The following is a 20,471-nucleotide window of genomic DNA, read 5'->3' on the forward strand; positions in this document are numbered from 1 at the left end:
GGTCTGTAGTTCTGGATGTCGGTGGTATTAAGAGTTGGTTTTTTGAGGAGAGGCTTTATTCTGGCAGTCTTGAAAGATGCTGGAACAATGCCTGAAGTGAGGGAGGAATTGATAGTTGATGTGAGAAATGGCAGAATGTCGCTTGAGACATCCTGGAGGAGAGAGGAGGGGATAGTGTCAAGGGGGCAGGTGGTGGCATGGTTAGATGTTATTATTCTGTTGACCTCGTCAGAGGTGAGAGGGATAAATTGGGTAAAGACAGAGGAGGGGATGGGAGGAGGGAGAATGGAGGCAGGGATAAAAGAGGAACTAATGTCCTTCCCTTTCTGGGTAAAGTAGTTAACAAAGTCATCAGCAGTGAGGCAGGAAGGAGGTGGGGGTGAGGGAGGGTTGAGGAGGGACGAGAACAGGGAGAACAGTTTCCTGGGGTTTGAGGCAGAGGAGTTGATTTTGTTCCGGTAGAAGGCAGATTTGGTTGTTGACACACAAGAGGTGAAATCTGAAAGAAGGAAAAGATAGTGAGATAGATCATTATCATCATTATATGATGATCAGATCATCAATTATAGTCATTAACGTAAAGTTGATTCGATCAACATCAAAAGGACCAAAATACACATCAAGACATTCTTCAAATACACATTTGAGCTTTAGGTCTTGGCTAAAAGTAAAAGTCCCCTAACAGAGCTGACTGTCTATTTGCACGAGAGGGGTCATGAATGCATGAAGGATAAGGTACGTGTACATGTTTTGTAAGTTGTAGTCTCCCGGGAAGAGATGTCCCACACCATTTTTTACTGGCCCACCCCTTGATCTCTGCCCACGCTACCGACCAATTGGTGTGCCCGAATTAAGTAATTGGACAGGCTTATTATAGGCCTCCAACATCCAAAGATTTATTTATTTTTTGCATTCCATTTTTTTAATTGGTCAAGATGTAAAGAATCAACGAATATGACAAAAAAATGCTTCTAAAATAAATTGCCTACCCCAGCTTTAGCACACCATCGCTTCAATTATTCTTCTACCGACAACAAAGATGCATCATCTTATGACAACTTTATTGCTTTAAAACGACGTGTAATCGGCATATGTACAGAACAAAGAACTTTAAATAGAAAAGTTCTTTGTTTTTTGAGTCCATTCTGAAGGCCAGAAGAGAAAAGGTGACAGATTAAAAATAAACTTAACCCATGCAAGGGGAAAGTTCACTTTTTTTGTATATATTATCACTAGTAACGGGTGGACTGCATACTACATCGATGAACCTTGACCTTCCATAAGCAGCTGCAGAATGCCCATGTTAATACTGCACATTTAATAATGTTTCACTTTGACATTGAACAGAAAATCATGTTTCTACACCAAGGTCAAACTCAAAAGTAATAAAGAATATATAGAGAACAGTTTGCACAAGTAACCGGAAATTATGTGTACGATCATTAGGCAGATGCTTTATCCAAAGCGCCTTAATAATAATGTAACTGCAATAATAACAGATTCATGAGTGACTGAAACATTCGATTTAAGAGGAACCTGTTCTAAGCACGGGCGGCCCCAGAAGGATTTGAACCCAGGCACTAATTGAGCGACCTAGGATCGGATTAAAAGACTAAACTATTTTTTATTGAGTCTCGAAAGTAAATTAGAAATCAATATCATTGTCCCTTTGAACAATGTCTGTTCAAAGGGACCAAGTGCAAACTAAATCCAATGAATAAAATATCAGCAAAAAATATTAATCACGAGCTGATTTAATGAAATGTTAAAATCACTACAGCAAACACAGCTGAATAGACACTGCATTTACAGATTCAGTACATTTTACAAATTAATGTATGTGTGCGAATGCATATATGAACATGTACCTTCAAAAGTGTTCATTCAGTAACGCAAAACCAAGTGCAGACCTACAAGCCGATTCAGACACCAGAACAGAAGTCTACTGTTGCTCTGAACGCTGGAGAACCACTGGATCATTTAATCAATTTATGTTTTGTTGTGATCACACAACATTGTGACAAAGTCAAGTTACATTTAAAATATGTTAATATTTAAAATAATTAAATAATTATCAGAGGGTGCAAAGGAAGCAAATGCAGTCCTAGATAGAGAACATATTGTGGTTTGCAGCAACTGAAAACAAGCCAATGACTGTCATGACTCTTAACTGCCTAACCTCAGCCTCCAACACGGCAACTATGGAAACATTGAAAAAAATAATGTAACAAGAGCAGCATCTAAGAGGATTAGGGCCACACATGTAAAAAAAAAAAAAATTCTGACTTTATTCTCAGAATTCTGAGAAAAAAGTCAGAATTCTGACTTTAATCTCAGAATTCTGAGAATAAAGTCAGAATTCTGACATTAATCTCAGAATTCCGAGAAAAAAAGTCAGAATTCTGACATTAATCTCAGAATTCTGAGAAAAAAGTCAGAATTCTGACTTTAAAGTCAGAACTACGGGTATCTGTGAGGACCAACCTCCGTGGGAGAGACACTTTGCTTTATGCAGTAGGAGGAAACCTATGGAAAGACAAGAAGGCCACAATCCGGCCCTAGAATGGCGCGGTAAAAGTGCAAAACCTGTGCGGTTTGGCAAGAATTCCGTACGGTTTTGAATGACTAATAGCCGCGGCTATTAGTTATTCACTCCGGCTATTAGGTATGCAGAACGAGCCCTCCCTCTTCTTTGCTTGACCACTAAGTTTGAAGGCTGTCTAACCAATCAGTGAAGAGAAATACCAGACTAAAGTAACGCATTGTCGAGACTAGAGCCGCAGTGCCTCCAGGTTTCGCCGTAACATAAAGCTGTGTTGTCTTTACTAGTTTCACTACAATGTAATGACCACCACTAGCTAGTGGAAAATACATTTGTGTCTAGTACACTGATATATTTGTATATGTTAGGCTATATATTGAGATGGCAGTGTTCGAAATACCCGTCAATATTCGGGGATGCCCTCATCCCCAGATTGTTCTCGATATGCAGTAGCCAGCTAGGCCATAACATTACAATATTTCATGGATGCAAGCAAGCCAAGACAATAAATCTATATCTATAGCCTACATGACAACACACACACACACGCACACACACACACACACACACACACACACACACACACACACACACGCACACACGTTAAACACACTGGTATAGCAATAGGAGCCTGCATTGGCTAAAGTTGTTGGGATGCACGTTATTTTATAACAGGGAGGGGCAAAGTTGTGCATTACAATGCAAACACGACAATAATTGGCACAGTTCTTGCGCACTCAAAAGAACATGAACTGAATAAATGCCAGGTATATAGCATATCGGAGACAGGCACACAATCAGTGCATTTGCAAATAAGAGCCTGCAGTATGACCGTTCTTGTGACATTATTTAACCATCCATCTACAGCTAATACGATCAGACAGATACATCATTGATCACATATAAGCCAACAACAAGCCCAACATCACCACGGCAGGTGCGCTCTCTCTCGCACATTCACACAATCACTCCAACTTCTCCAACTCCAAGGCAAAGCTGTTTCACTCAGACCACAAACAACCACAACTAACCAGCCTACATATCCACAACAATGCACAACAATCAGTTCTATACATTGCGTCTATTTTCTGTTTGGCGCACATGGCTAATGTGCATACTTGCACAGGAATGTCGGCTCCGCTTGTCAAAAAAATTGAACGTATTTGTGAATAAATGCTTTGAATTCTGAATACTGGACTTGGTGAGCTTGGTGAGTTGGCTATGGGACGTGCACTTTTACCGCGCCATTCTAGGGCCGGATTGTGGCTTTCTTGGACTTCCATAGGTTTCCTCCTACTGCATAAAGCAAAGTGTCTCTCGCACGGAGGTTGGTCCTTACAGATACCCGTAGTTCTGACTTTAAAGTCAGAATTCTGACTTTTTTCTCAGAATTCTGAGATTAATGTCAGAATTCTGACTTTTTATCTCAGAATTCTGAGATTAAAGTCAGAATTCTGACTTTAATCTCAGAATTCTGAGATTAATGTCAGAATTCTGACTTTTTATCTCAGAATTCTGACTTTATTCTCAGAATTCTGAGAATAAAGTCAGAACTTATTTTTTTTTTACATGTGTGGCCCTAATCCTCTTCCGTAATGCAGCGTTCGAGTATTCTCTGCGAAACGACTCGGATCTCGGATCTGACGCCACGCCCACACTTCAAGCGTTTTATTATTTCGCTCGGTCGTTGGAGGAAAACATGGACGCCACCCGGAAAGCTGTTGTCGCGGTAGCATTGGCAGAGGACAAGGTGCTCCAAAATAAGTAGGCTATAGGCCATAGGCAGAGATACGGACGCAGTAAGGTATTGCAGTAATACGAGTGATTGAAATTGCCATTTAAACCACCAAAGTGGTCCAAGCACAATGAAAACAGTTCATACTTCAAGTCACAATTTTGCTCGGTCACCACTGAGTTCAACTGAGATGGCGAGTTCGCCGTCCGAGGAAAAGGGGCGTGTTTGTGCGTGTCGCTAGGCAACGTCCTCGGACCTCCGAGACGGATGGATATTAAAACGCAGCAATATGTACAGCTCCTGCAGTGACCAGTGAAGTCTTCATATCTCCTTTTAAGGAGATAAAAACCTTGCAGCCAATCACAGCTCTTATCGAATGGCAGAACTCGACAAGTATGAAACAAAACCATCAACGTCTGTTGGCATTAAGGTATAGAAAATAGTCACAAAGCAATGTTTTCATCCATCATTTTCGTAAATTAAGTTCACAAAGCCCCCAGTCTCTGGCTTCACAGCGCTCATCTGTCCATTCACAGTTGGTCTTCTCCCGGACCTCTCTTAAGCAGTTCTTGTCCTTGCCAACTTCAGGTTTCCCTTTTCTCCAGGAGGGGTTATCCACTGACAGGACGGTCCCATCAACCCATCTCCCCAACCCTTCACTGGCCTCATCTGTCGCTCCGACCATGATGTACCCACCATACCTGCTAATGAAGTCCATCTCCTCTTTACTGTCCACAACCACAAGATCTGCTCCATGGGAAACACAGAACCGCCTGCACTCATTCCAGGATCCCCACACTTTGGAGAGGCGGTAACATTTACAACCAAACTTATCCCAATCATGTGGACACTCCTGTGGGCAAAACATAGTCCTGGTGTTGATCTTCGAGGCTCTCAATGCTATCATTGATGTCCTCCATAAACTGTTTTCAGAGTTTCTTATCGTCCTACCTCTATTAGTGCTTGGTCTTTCTATGCGTTTTGAATGCCAGCATGTCAGCCTTGAAACCTATTTTGATCAAACAGGAAGTATTTCAATTAAAGGCTACTTGCTACATGTGGTAACTGTGTATGGTTAGACACGTACAGTTTTCTTAGTAAGTGGTACGTGCAGAACATCACTTATGGTTATAACCGTGAGGTTGATTTTTCTTTCAACATCAAAATGATCAAATACCCATCAAGACATTCTTCAAATACACATTTGAGCCATAGGTCTTGGCTAACCGTTCTGAACCATTGCATATAGTGTATGCACAGACATTAATAGTATATGCAATAAGCTATTAATGGCTGTGTCTGTTACAGAAGATCTTTTGATAGACGTTGGTGATATTATTGATGTCCACTCCAGAAAGAAATTCCAATTTCGTGGCCCCCCCTTAAATTACAACACAGATCTGCCCCCAGTCTACAAGGTAGGTAGACAGACAGGTAGGCCGTCCAATTATTAATTTGACCCGTGATAAACGATTGTACACGCTTAGTATCGGCCTGCAACATCCAGAGATATACGATTTTCTTTATTTTTGTCGGCGCATTCGATTTATTTATTGGGTCTGGATGTAAAGAATCAACAAATATGAGGTCTCCCAAAAAAAACTCTAAGGCAACCACAGCTTGTTCAGAATGTTGCTGCTAGAGTTCTAACAAAGACCAAAAAATGTGAACGTATTACACCAATTCTTAAATTGTTACATTGGCTTCCTGTATTTCAGAGAATTGATTTTATAATCATGTTGCTAACCTAAATCCCTACATGGTTTAGGGCCAAAATACTTAAGTTCCTTTAGGTCGGGTTGGAGTCCCGATGTGGGTATACCAGAGAGACTGTTGATCTGATCTTAAATACATTGCACTTTCTAAAATGCTTTTTTAACTTTGCCTTTATTTTCTATCGATTTTACAAATTTATTATTTTACTTATCTATTATTTCCTTTTTATTGCATGACAATGTTTATATGTGAAGCACTTTGAGTCTGCCTCGTGTATGAAAAGTGCTATATAAATAAAATTGCCTTGCCTTGCCTTTTGGTGGTGATGGCTGCGAACTCAATCTTCTGCAAAAGTAATATAGAATATATAGAGAACAGATTGCACAAGTAACAGGAAATGATTTGTACGATCATTTGGCAGATGCTTTATCCAAAGCGCCTTAACAATAATGTAACTGCAATGAATAAAATATCAGTAAAACATATTAAGCACCACCACAGCCCTGATCTGACACCTAGGAGGGCTCACAGGGTCCGGCTGCTGACTTCTTACTGTTCCCAGAGTATTGGAGGACTCCTCTGTCCCCACACAGTCAGAAGAATCAGAATCAGACTCAGAAAAGGTTTATTGCCAAATACATTTACAAGTATAAGGAATTGCCAATTCAATTGTTTTTTTTGTTTTTCTTTCTTTCTTTATTTATTACGGCTCACGGCCATAGCACATGGCATGGAGCACAAAATTCAACTTAAATCATTATAGACCAAAACAATGGTGCACGGCAAGGGAAAAAAAAAATAAAAAAAAAACATTACTTAAACAATGGCAGGACATTTCTCAGAAAGGCACCTGTTTTAGCAATAACCCCTGGGTTATTTGACCTCAAAAGCAAAATCAGTTTGATCTTAGATGGAGAATAGACATAATATTTTGGCAGGTATTTTTTTCTATAATACATTACGTTTACGTCCTGGTGTTGATCTCCGAGGCTCTCGTTGGTAGCGTAGATGTCCACTATCCTCTCCTCTCTCTCTCCTTGTGTGTTCCTGGCCTTGGTCATCATGTTGGGCCTGGCGTGAATCACCTCAGCCATATTCTGGTCCCAACTGTTTTCAGAGTTTATCTTATCGTCCTACCCCTTTCTGAGCGTTTTGAATGCCAGCATGTCAATCTTAACAGCTACTTTGATCAAACAGGAAGCATATTAACCAGAGGCTACTTGCTTCATTTGCTTGCAGAGTCACTGTGTGGTGAGACACATCTTGTTTTCTTAGTAAGTGGTACTTCTAACACATAATTGTATGGAAGTAAATCTATGTCCTTGTTACTTTGTTATTAAATAAATTGTATTTGGGGATAGAATTGGATAGGGCATTTAGTAAGGTCCACCACCGTTGCTTCTCTACAGTCAGTGTTTAATGACATTGATTTACCTTTCTGCATTCCCTATTATAGTCTACTGTGTAAAATTATGTTTAGAATTAACGTTTGTATCAAGACTGAAAGTACCAGCGAGTGACGCTCTTATTCCCGCACTCCTTGCTTGACCGCAATCTACAATCTAGGTTTGAATTTTTTAACGTTGAATATTTGATTTAGAATTTTTTTAAATGTATTTGTTGAAAATTGAAAGAGCTTTTATTCAGAGGCAAAAAATCCAGATACGTTATTTCAATGCATAAATATTCCTTGCTTATAATTCAATGGCTTTTTGTTTTCAAAATCCGATGGCACAGATTCATCCCTTCATGATCAATCAACGGCTTGTAACAGCTAATCACACTCACACCTGGTGGTATTATATGACGCCTTTAACCCATTCCCCGTATAGAGATACCTGGGATAAGGGACTCACTGATGTAGGGCTGTGCTATTAAACACATTTTATAAAGTATGTTTATTTTATTCATTAAATGTCTTATAGAATTGCAGGACAGCTGCATACATATTAGTACATTATTTTCTGAACATTTTGTGTATTTTTTTAACATTTCCAAGTTCTCAGTTCCAAAGAGGTTTTTTTGAGAAAAATGCTGAAAAAATGCATCATGTTTTTCAAACTCAAGTTTGAAAAAATAGTTTGATAATTAGTTTGAATAATCTTGATTTCAATATTGACCAAATTAATGGTGATTATGATTTCTTCCACAGTGGAGCAGCCCTACGGTGATGCGGTAGTAGGTGACGCGCCCGCCGCAGCCCTCGCTGATGGAGGGCGGGTCCTCCAGGGTGGAGCGGGTGCTGTTGAGCACGTGAAGGAAGATCTCCCCGCCGTGGCTGCTCAGCATGTGGCTGATGACCTTCGACCCCGACTTCCGGGGCTGCTCCAGCAGCACCGATCGGCCTGATCAATACAGATGGGTCAAATGAAATAAATTATTATCGAGTTTCAATAAGGTTTATAAATCGTTAGGCTCGTAGCATAATTGCCTGAGTCATATTTTGGCTAAATTATATTCTAATCGAACTCTACTGTCCTTACGCTGCTGATTCACTCATTGGCTGTATTCTAAGCCAATCAGAGTGCTTTTTAAATTCCATAACCACTATCTGCCTAAGTCATCTATTTGACGTAGGCATTTTTGACGCTAAATACAAGATAAACCTTGGTATATGAATTAGGCAATAATGCTGTGAGGCTAACGAAAGGTTTAAACATGTTTTATTTAAATGTATAGCCTGTCTCAAAATCTAAAAACTTTATTTTTTCACTACGTCTCACTTACCTTATAAAACCAAAGCAAACCCTTCGAATCAGTGAGTCTGATATGTGGTCAGACTGTTACTACCAGGTCGCTGCGCACCGTAGAGGAGGAAGTTGGTGAGGCAGGACGAGGGACGGCTGTTGAGCCGTCACCATCCTGGTTTGTAGTTGAGGAACGTTTGCGTTTTCTTGTGGGAACTTCTTGGACTTGTACTTGAATTTTGGTCACATTCTTCTGTAGTCACAGTTTCTGAATTGTGGCCTCCGTAAGGTCTTTTCTTTCCTTGGCCCTAAGGTTCTTCCATCGCAACATAACTTGTTTTATGGTCCATCTTCTGGCCAGACCCCATGGCATTGACGTGATTGGTTATGCCCTCCCAAATGTTGTATTTTCCTTTATTGGTCACTTCTCCAGCTTTGCAGAGCTGAAACGTCCTACCATTGAGGCAAAATTGCCCGAACACCCTCCAGCAATGCATAGGTTTCTGCCACAGTGAAATGAGGCCCTTTTGAGTCCATGGTTCCAACTCTTTGGTGTAGCCAATACTGATCTTATAAGCCTTGAGCGTGATTGATTTGGCTTTTGCTCAATTAGGCCCAAACCAGTCAGCTCGTTGCTGGTTAATGGGTGAGACCATTTAAATACATCATGTCTTTGCACACACAGCTGATAGCTTTGAGATTTTTTTTTTCTTTTGTTTACCATATCTCATTACATGCGACAGGTTTCATAAATTGTATTTGTATCCATGGTAACTGTCTTGATGAATGATTTTTAAGAAATGTATTTCATCAGTATCCATTGATTTTGTGATCATTCAATTAAAAAGAAAAAAAGATTTTATTTGGTTAGAAAAATCACAACTTCAGATGGTTTACGGATAATCCTGTTTATTTTGGATCAAATAGATCCCAACTGAGTTCAAAGTTTTGAAAAACCCAAAGGGCAGGTTTGATCCAGATCAAATGTAAGATCGGATAACATGGTCTGATCTTAGTTCAGAATCCCTCTATTGCTTTGAAAAACCCATTTCCAAGATTTGATCCGATCCGAAATCCCACTGGATACCCTTGAAAAACTGGGCCCTGGTGACCTTCATGAATCTTGTTGAGCATCTCCTCTTGCATAGTAACGGGGATGACGAGTCTTTTGCACTTCATTAGTAGACCATCTGCTACCAGCAGATCCTGGCGATACTGCCAGTCCTGGTGAAGTTCTGGTGGGAGAGCCTTTCTGTCAGACCATTCGGTCTGCACCATGTTTTTGAGTCTTTTGCTCAGGTTAATATTTAATTTAGAATGCATGTGCCAAATCGATAAATTAGGCAGATTGTGATTATGAAATGTAAAAAGCACTCTGATTGGCTTAGGATGTAGCCAATGAGGCACAGTGAATGAGCAGCTTTGGAGAGAGGAGTTGGGTTTGATATCACAATTTGGCCGATATTATGTCACTACTAATGGGTGTACCCCATAAATCGACGAACCTTGACCTGAGATAAGCAGTTGAAGAATGATTCTGCATATTTAAACTGCATATTTGATATTCTTTCATTTTGAAATTGAGCAGAAAAACGCGTGTCTACACCAGATGGCCCCAGTAACAGGAAATAATTTGTACGATCATTTGGCGGATGCTTTATCCAAAGCACCTTAAAATAATGTAACTGCAATTATTACAGATGCACTAGTTGAGTGACCAAGGACCGAAAAGACTAAACTATTTGAGTCCCGAAAATAAACTAAATATCAATATCACTGTCCATTTAAACAATGTCTGTTTAAAGGGACCAAGTCCAAACTAAATCCAATTAATAAAATTCAGCAAAACATATTAATAATGAGCTGCTTTAATAAGAGGTCAAATTCCCCACAGAAAACACAGATGAATGGACACTACATTTACAGATTCAATGCAATTTACTCTGTATCTTTGTGAATGCATATATGCATATGTTCCTTCAAAAGTGTTCCTTCAGTAAAGCAAAACTAGGCTTCTACTTCATTTTGAATTGACAAGGTCTTGTTTGACCACTAGGGGTCAGACTTGTACAGTTTGTAAAATCTCTCTTGGAGCCGCTCAAGTGCTGCAGACCTACAAGCCTATTCAGACAACAGGACACAAGTCTACTGTTCTCTCTGAACACTGTAGAACTAGATAATTTATACCACCTCTTGGTGTAAGACTTGTACAGCCAACCGATATCACGTTTTTTTTTCGTTACTCCGGGTATCTAGTAACAATTCATCTATTAATTAATCAAGAGTTGTTTTAATAAAAGGTCGAATTCACTAGAGCAAACACAGTTGAATCGACACTACATTTACAGTTTCAATGCAATTTACAAATTACTGTATGTCTGCGAATGCCTACATGCATATGTACCTTCAACAGTGTTCATTCAGTAACGCAATGCTAAGTGCATACCTACAAGCTAATTTAACCACAAGTGTTTTGCTGTGAACAGACTATATTGTGACAAAGTCAAGATACATTTAAACAGAAAAATAATTAAATAATTAGCAAAGGCAGCAAATGCAGTCCTAGATAGAGAACTAATGTGGTTTGCAGCAACTGAAAGCCAGCCAATGACGCTTTACCTCCTAACCTCAGCCTCCAACACCAAGAGCAAATGTGGCAACAGTTAAAAAAAGTAACAAGAGCAGCATCTATGTACAGCTCCTGCAGTGACCTTGTTATCTCCTTTTAAGGAGATAACACCTCACAGCCAATCACAGCTCTTATTGGATGGCAGAACCCATCAAGTTTGAAACAAAACAACGAATGTCTGTTGGCATTAATATATAAAAAATAGTCAAAGAAACAAATCAGTCAGACAAAGAAAAGTTTTCATCCATCATTTCATTAAATTATATTCACAAAGCCCATAGTTGTTGGCTTCACAGATCTCATCTGTCAATTTGAAGTTGGTCTTCTCCCTGAAACTCCTTAAGCAGTTCTTCTCCTTGCCACCATCAGGTTTTCCTCCGATCAAGGAGGGATTATCCACTGACAGGACGGTCCCATCAACCCATCTCCACAACCCTTCACGGAGCAGTTACGGAGCAGTTACCCAGCAGTTACCACGGAGCAGTTACCCTGCTCCGTGGGTAACACAGAGCTTCCTGCAATTATTCCAGGATCCCCACCCTCTGGTAAGCCAGTAACATTTACAACCAAACTTATCCCAACCACCTTGACAGACCTGTTGGCATAGCAGTGTGTCTCTCTGCTCTGTCACATCCTTCAGCCTTTGGGGAGGTTGCTCCATGTCTCTGTCCATGCTTACGGTCGTGTGTCGCTCCGTCACATTCTTCAGCCTCAGAGGAAGTTGCTCCATGTCTCTGTCCATGCTTACGGTCTTCTCCAAGACGGTCTTGTGTTGTACTGCCCATCCAAGCAGTCTAGCCAGCAGGACAACAGACAGCAGGCCCAGAAGCACCACGACAGCCCTGATCGGACACCGAGGAGGGCTCACAGGGTCCTGCTGCTGACTTCTTACTGTTCACAGAGTATTGGAGGACTCCTCTGTCCCCACATAGTCCTGGTGTTGATCTCTGAGGCTCTCAATGCTATCGTAGATGTCCTCTATACCCTCCTCTCCATCTACTTGTGTGTTCCTGGCCATGAACATCATGTTGGGCCTGGCGTGGATCACCTCAGCCAAATTCTGGTCCAAACTGGTTTCAGAGTTTCTTATCGTCCTACCCCTATTAGTGCTTGTTCATTCTGTGCGTTTTGAAATGCCTGCATCTCAAAGCCTTAACAACTATTTTGATCAAACAGGATGTATTTTAACCAGATTCCCCTCTCTATGTCTGCTTTGAGTCATTGTGTATGGTTAGACACATTATTTTTTCTTAGCATGTGGTTCATCCAGTCTATCACTTTATGTTTCAGTTCCCTAGAAGGATGACCATTTGCGAGAGAGGTGTTATAATTGCATGAAGGATAAGGTACATGTGTGTAAGCTGTTTTCTTCTGGAAAAAGATGGCCCACACTATTTCGTACTGGCCCATCCCATGATCTCTGCCCAGGCTGCCGACCACTTTGGTGTCCAACTTGTACAGCCAACCCAGTATCACGTTTTTTCGAGCTGATGGTGTAACAAGATTATTAATATGCTGTGCAGGTTTAATAGACGGGGACACTTGTGTTGCCGGTCTAGCCTCGGGTACTTTATTCCAAACTTGTTTACATTACAGTGTGTTAGGTCCCCCCTAAACCTTCCCCCACCTCTTTACATCCAAGTGCCTACGTATGTCACTACATCTCCCCCTTATAGTGAAGTACCAGCATTTATATTGTTTACTTTGAATATTAATCATTAACAATAAACATACTCACCAGTATAACATTTATCCTCAACACTATAAACCTCTGAGACAAACCCACTTGTGTGGCGTGTTACATCTTTTAACCAAAACCAAGAATACAGATTATATGATTATTATCATTTTGTCTAGGGGTCAGGGTGGACTACCTAATACCACGAAGCTGTGCAGGGATTATTCTTAAACCATGCTCCCTAACTGTATAAGACTGGTGATTACAAGTCCATCCTAGCTGGGTTTCTTAGGAGCCGCCCTGATCTTGTCACGGTAGGGGTCTCTGGAATGACCCTGATGTGGAGTCTGTCTCTCCTTAGACTCCCGAGGGCAGGTCAACGTTGTAAGATCTTGGTGTTGGAGCTTTTTGAACTAGGAAGTTTGTTTCTCCCTCATATCTTCATCCTTTCTTTTGAAGCCTGGAGTTCAGGCCACTTAGGCTGTAGTTTCTCCTGGCTAACGGGCAAAGGCGTTCTGAAATGCAGACCCCATCAATAGCTGTGCTGGGGATGATCTATGTGACAACGGGCTAGCCCTGAAAGCCATGAGTGCCTTGTGTGGATCCTCTCCCTTACCCAGGAGAGATCTCACCGTCTGCACAGCTCCTTCAGCTTCCCCGTTGCTCTGCGGATAACGGGGGCTGCTGGTCACATGGCTGGAGTCGTATTCTCTGGCGAAGTCCGCAAACTCAGTGGCAGAGAAACAAGGGCCGTTGTCGGTGACGACAGTCTCCGGGAAACCATGGCGTGTGATATGGACTTCAACTTCTCCTTTATATGGGCTGTGGTAGTTGAGGTGAGGTTAGCTTCTTCAATGTAGCGTGAGAAGTAGTCAATTACCACAAGGTACATTACATTCAGAAAATACTCCCCCCAAGTGGCAACCAGATCGTCCCTGGCCTACCAGGTAGGTAGACAGGTAAGCCATCCAATCATTTAATTTGGCCTGAAATTACAGGCCTGCAATATACCTTTTTTTTTTTCTTTTGTGTATTCGATATACTTTTTTTTTTGACTACCCCAGCTTTAACACTTCATCACTTCAATTAGTATTCCATCAACGAAAATAAACATCATCTTATGACAACTTTATTGCTTTCCACAACATGGGATCGACATATCTACAAAACAAAGGACTGAGAAGATCCAACAAAGTCGGCGCTCAATGTCTGTTGTGTTTGTATACAAGTGCCCTTGTGGGAAACAAAGTCGGGATGAGAACGCTCCCGACTTCCCCAGAGTCCTCCGTCTCCATGGAGGGCGTGGTCAATGGTGGCCATGGTAACCGTGGTGGCGGCGGCAGATGCTGCTGTTAGTGTTTGCTGTGATCGTCTGGAGGCCTTGACGTTTTTGTGGACATCCATTCTGAAGGCCGGAAGAGAAAAGGTAACAAATGAACAAGGAACTTAACCCATACAGGGAGAAAGTTAGCTTTTTTTGTATGTATTATCACTACTAACGGGTACACCGCATACTACATCGATGACCCTTGACCTGCCATAAGCAGCTGCAGAATGACCATTTTTTATACCGCACATTTGATAATGTTTCACTTTGACATTGAACATTTTCATTGAAAGAATAAGTAAATGAGTTTTAATTGCATTGCACATCTGCATGAATGGGGAGTTCTCAAAGTCTTTAATCTTGTAGGGGGGATGGTGGGGGGGGGGGTCAATGGTAAAAAAAGAGGAGGGGGAATAGGTTCTAAAGCTGGTCTGTTTGGTACCTCTTAATGGGATTCAATCATTAAGGTGTTGTATTAACTCAGTTTGTGTCTTTCAGGTCCCTTGGAGGATACCAAATAGACTGCCATTTTCCCCCAGTCGCCGACAAGCCGAGATTCCTCCCTGACTCAGACGCTCAAAGGACGACACTCGCAGGCGACTGTCGTCCTTTGAGATGGACTCACACAGGAAATGACATCATCGGTGCCCTCGGCCTTTATCGCCGTTTCTGATGTCTTTCATGGGGCAGACTTGGATGCCTATAGGCGCACCCCCGCGACTTTTGACCTCTGAACAGGGTAATTTCAGCAGAGAGACAGGCAGCCACAGAAGGAGGCCTTTGTTGTTGCCCGGAGAATCAACCCCAATCATGATGATGTCGTAGTTTCCAAGGTCACGGTTTCAAACATGGATGACACCGCTGTTGACCGATGTTGGGGGATTAACGGAGTCTTTATCGCAAATGGATTGGAAACATTCCCTATCTGGCACAAAACTCTCTAGTCCAAGATAACTTCAGGTCAACAACGTACCCATCCCTGATTCCAAACAGAGAGTTTCAGATTCACAGGTTGTGCCAGTCCTGTTAACAGACGTGGAAAACGTGACGGATGATCAGACTCCTGTGAAAACATCCCAAACTTTCATGTCCGCCTTAAGCGATGACACCATTGGGGAAATTTACAGATTCAGCCCTCTTCTGCAACAGAGCGAGGATCTCAGACCGTCCACAACAGTCCTCAAGAACCCCATGCTATCTCCAGGAATAAAGTCTGGCTTGCACTCAACAATGGAGTTCTTAAGCACAGAGAAAACTGGTCCACATTCTGCCAGAGTGACTCAAACCTTTGCCCTGACCCTACCAGAGTCCATTATGGCCCTGAGCTGTGAGGTTTCAACAGTAGTCAGCAGGGAATCTGATCCTATATCACCCTCTGCTGTTCAAATACAGAACACCATCGCCTCCACTTCCACACTACTGAGTCTCGAGCCCACACTGGCTCTGTGCGGAACCTCTCTGGGGAAGGAGAGCTTGATGGAGTTGGATGTACACCACCCCTGAACTACACCCTACTTTTGCAGTCAACGATCAGCATCTTTCCATCCATTTCTTCAACACTGATGCTGGAAAAACCAGCTGGAACCGCACTGGACGTTTCATCTGTCACCTTCTCTTCTGTCGATCTTCTCAAAGAATCGGCTTTGACACAAAGAGATAAAGAGGTGTGTCTCGCCGTCACGCGCTTCTCCCTCGGCCCCTTGCCCCATGAGCCCGCTGCCAGGGGCCCTTGCTGGCCGCTCGCCGCAGCCTGAGACGGAGGCGGGCGGGGCTTGTAAGCCGGGCGAGGCTGGTAAGCCGGGGGGCCAGAAGGAGGAGCTGCGGGCGGCGCCGTGACCGTGGCTGACGGCCTATGGCGGCGACGGGAACCCGGGGCGGAGCGCTGCTGCCGGGGCGGAGGCGGAGGGCGGGAGACGTGTCTCCGGAACTTCTCCGCCTCCTCAGACGCAGCCTGCATCTCGTTCACCATGGACGACAGGCGGGGCCCGGACAGCCCGTCCGGGCTGATGGGACACTCCATTAGCTGCCGCCTCATTGGCTCAGGGATGCCTGGGGTCTGCTGTAACCACAGGTTCCTCTGGATGAGGTGCCGTCACGCCGCCGTTCGGGCCGCTGTCACCGCACCGGCGGAGCAGAGGCAGAGGATGACTCTGCCGGCGGCTTTCGCCACGTCGACTGCCCGTTCGGCCAGACGATGAGGGTCGGCCGCCATGGTGGAGATGTTGTTCATGACAGCTTCCTGCTGCATCATGCACTGATGCGCCCTGTCTGTGAGCTTGCCGCCAGCTGGTCTTTGGGAGTGGGGCGGCGGCGGCCGAGCCCCGGCTTCACTCCAAAGACAGCGCACAGAGCGGGATCCAGCGGCGGTACCGCCCTGTAACCCCGGTCCGTCAGACCCTCCGTCTTCGTGACCTGGATGAACGTTTTCACCGGGGCTCCGAGCTTCCCGGGCTCCGCCGCAGCCCCACTGAAGTATGGGCTGATGGCGGGAAACGTCGGCCGGATCGGGTCGAGACGGGCGGGGCGTGTCGCGGCCTCGAGCCCCCAGATTCCATGCAGCTGGTCCGGGCGTCGGGGGGCCTGAGGCATGGGCACCGCAAGGCCGAGGTTTGCGGCTGCCCTGGCGATAGTGCCCGGAAGAGAGACGGGCAATGCTGCTGCCCCGGGCTCCAACCCCTCCATCCGGAGAGGGGAAGCCGGGGGAGACGGCCCCTCCTCGCCGCGGACGGAGTCGTCCGACTCCGAGCCCACGAGGAGGGAGAGCGCATCGTCGAGCGGGACGGTGAAGTCGTCGGCACCTTCAACGATGGCGGCAGCAGTGTCGGCCCTGCGCTGTCGGCATTCCATCGACAGCGTCTTACAATGCCGACACAGGCAGAGCGGCGAGAGCGCCAAGAGGGCATGTTCATGCCCCAGGCAGCCCTCGCACACTTCATGGCCGTCATGAGGCAAGATGTAACCCGTGTTACATTGCTTGCAGATGCTGACCGTCCTGGAGCCCATGTTCGTATCTTTCAGTATGTTAGGAACGCTGAAGAAAAGGGGGGAGCAGAACGTCCGCCGGCACCCGCCTATATCTGCGAACTGCGGACATCGTTGAGGCCCGCGGACGTAATTGAGGCCCACGCTGTTGGTGGGCGGGGATTACAAATTTTACAGGGCTACGGCTCACGCCTAGGGATAACCCAATAGCGATAGCCTTAAAAGGCGAAGCCTATGCGACATAGAACATTAGATTTAAGATGCACTTATTATAAGCAGGGGCGGCACCAGAGGGAATTTAACCCTGGCACTAGTACTCAAATCCAGGATCGGATTAAAAGACTTACTATTTTGTATTGAGTCCCAAAAGTAAATAAAAGATCAATATCATAGTCCCTTTGAACAATGTCTGTTCAAAGGGACCAATTCCAAACTAAATCCAATTAATAAAATATCAGCAAAACATTAATTTAATAAAGGTCAAATTCACGACAGCAAACACAGTTGAATGGACACTACATTTACTGATTCAATACAATTTACAAATTACTGTATGTTTGTGAATGTACGATGGCTCATTGCATTCACTCAATAATAAAAATTTCACCAGGTTATCTCATAATTATGAGATAGTATCTCATAATTATGAGAATTATGAGATACTATCTCGTAATTATGAGATAATTATCTCGTAATTATGAGATACTATCTCGTAATTATGAGATAGTAGAGAGTAGTGACGCTTGCACAGAAGCATACGGCCGACATCTTTCTTTATTCTGGTTGGAAATAGTAACATAGTTACGCCATTAAATGCGTTTATGGAAACATTTTTAGCGAGAAATGTGCATTTTACTTTCATAATGTTCGCTCGGTGAATGTGAAGGATGTTTGGTTTGATAGTTATGACGAAGAGGGAACGCTCCGTTCACTTGCATGGACAGAGTCTCTGGTTGCTAAGCAACCTCAACGTCTTGGCGGACTATTTCTCTGCTGATCAACACTACGAATGCTGGAAACACACCAGACACACCATGTGAAGTTATTTTACCCGATTATTGTTATTTATATCCGAGATTATTTAATCTAACCCGATCCAAGCTCTATCATGCACCCAAACACGGCGGCGTTTGGGTTTCCTTCCTGGGACTCCTAAATCCAGCGCAGCCACAGGCGCGTAGCTGCGTACGTAGGACAATTTTTGACACAAAATGGTCAAGCAACATTTTAGCTGCGTGACATACGCACGTACATCTATATCACGAAAGCAACCCTCAGCAAGCCTGGGACTAGTGCAACTGCACGGTTGCCAGGTGAGACTGATGATGTCCAGCCCAAATATGCTCAAAATCCACCTGGAAGCACCCAATCCCGCCCAATTTTAACTAAATTCTATTGCTTTCTATGGCCAGAAATCTGCAGAAAAGCCCACCCAAATACCCTTTTTACCCATTTTTACCCGCAGACGGCCATCCTAAGCAGCTCAATTGGGTGGGAAACCGCCCAATCTGGCAACACTACTGATGGTCAGAACACCAGTTATCTCATAATTATGAGATAATTATCTCATAATTATGAGATACTATCTCATAATTATGAGATAACCTGGTGAAATTTTTATTATTGAGTGAATGCAATAAGCCATCGTATTAAGCAGTTCTTATCCATGTCAGCATAAGGTTTCCCTCTTCTCCAGGAGGGGTTATCCGCTGACAGGACGGTCCCATCGACCCATATCCACATCCCTTCACTGGCCTCATCTGTTGCTCCGAGCCAGATGTTCCCGCTGTACCTGCTAATGAAGTCCATCTCCTCTTTACTGTCCACAACCACAAGATCTGCTCCGTGGGAAACACAGAACTTCCTGCTCTTATTCCAGGATCCCTTGACATTAGAAAGCTGGTAACATTTACAACCAAACTTATCCCAACCACCTGGACAGTCCTGTGGGCGAAGCAGTGAGTCTCTCTGCTCAGTCACATTCTTTAGCCTTTGGAGAAGTTGCTCCACGTCTCTGTCCATGCTTTCGGTCTTCCTCTTGTGTTGCACTGCAAACCCAATGAGTCCAGCCAGCAGGGCAACAGACAGCAGGACCAGAAGCACCACCACAGCCCTGATCGGACACCTAGGAGGGCTCACAGGGTCCGGCTGCTGACTGCTTACTGTTCCCAGAGTATTGGAGGATTCCTCTGTCCCCACATAGTCCTGGTGTTGATCTCTGAGGCTCTCAATGGTAGCGTAGATCTCCACTATCCTCTCCTCTCTCTCTCCTTGTGTGTACCTGGCCTTGGTCATCATGTTGGGCCTGGCGTAAATCACCTCAGCCATATACTGGTCCAAACTGTCAGAGTTTACCTTATCGTCCTACCCCTATGCATGCCTGGTCTTTCTGTGCGTTTTGAATGCCAGCATATCAAAGTCTTCACACCTCCTTTGATCAAACAGGAAGTACTTTAACCAGAATCTACAGGGGCTTGCAGAGGCACTGTGTATGGTAAGACACATCCTGTTTTTTAAGGAAGTGGTACGTTTTTGTGCATCACTTATGGTAATAAACGTAAGACCAAAATACAGATCAACATTCTTCAAATACACATTTGAGCCATATGCCATTGCTAAAATAAAGTTACAGTTCCCCAGCAGAGCTGACTGCCCATTTGTGAGAGAGGTGTTATGAATGCACGAGTGATAGGGTAGTGTACAGAACATGTTTCTGTAAGTTGTCTTCTTCTGGGAAAATGGCCCACACCATTTTTTACTAGCCCACCACATGTTCTCTGCGTACGCTACTGACCACTTTGGTGTCAGCCTTGTAGCAAACCTGGTATCACGCTTTTTCTTTAGTTACTCCCGGTATCATGAATTGATACTAACATTTTATCCATTGAATGTCCCCTCAATAGAAGAATCCCTGTGAGTTAAAGGTAGTTAACAGGCTACCTATCAGGTAGGTAGACGGACAAGTAAGCCATCCAATCATTTCATTTGGAATGAAATGAAACCGGAATGAACTGATTGGACAAGCTTAGTATAGGCCTGGAACATCCAAAGATGCCCCATTTTTGTTAATTTTTCTGAGCATTCGATTCATGTATTGCTGTTGGGATGTAAAGAATATAGCCAAAAGACTATTCTAAAATAAATTGCCTATCCCAGCTTTAATCCACATCGCTTC

General features: G+C 43.6%; 1 protein-coding gene across 3 annotated transcripts in view; it reads right to left on the bottom strand.

Moving 5' to 3' along the window:
- LOC115532240 (CD209 antigen-like protein E) overlaps positions 1-20,189 on the bottom strand; it is a 41,058-nt gene extending 20,869 nt beyond the window's left edge. The window contains exons 1-2 of one of the 3 annotated variants that reach the window (XM_030341882.1): positions 19,484-20,189; positions 6,509-6,570 (exon numbers count right to left, since the gene is read on the bottom strand). In XM_030341882.1, coding sequence (XP_030197742.1) covers positions 6,509-6,570; positions 19,484-19,624 — 203 coding nt within the window. In that variant the 5' untranslated portion in view covers positions 19,625-20,189. Of the gene's footprint in view, positions 1-6,489; positions 6,571-12,225; positions 12,429-19,483 lie in introns of those variants that run through there. The other 2 variants (XM_030341881.1, XM_030341883.1) reach the window with 2 other exon arrangements.
- Between the last annotated feature and the right edge of the window lie 282 nt (positions 20,190-20,471).

Source organism: Gadus morhua, chromosome 19 (genome assembly GCF_902167405.1).
Source record: "Gadus morhua chromosome 19, gadMor3.0, whole genome shotgun sequence".
Taxonomy (NCBI): Eukaryota; Metazoa; Chordata; class Actinopteri; order Gadiformes; family Gadidae; genus Gadus; species Gadus morhua.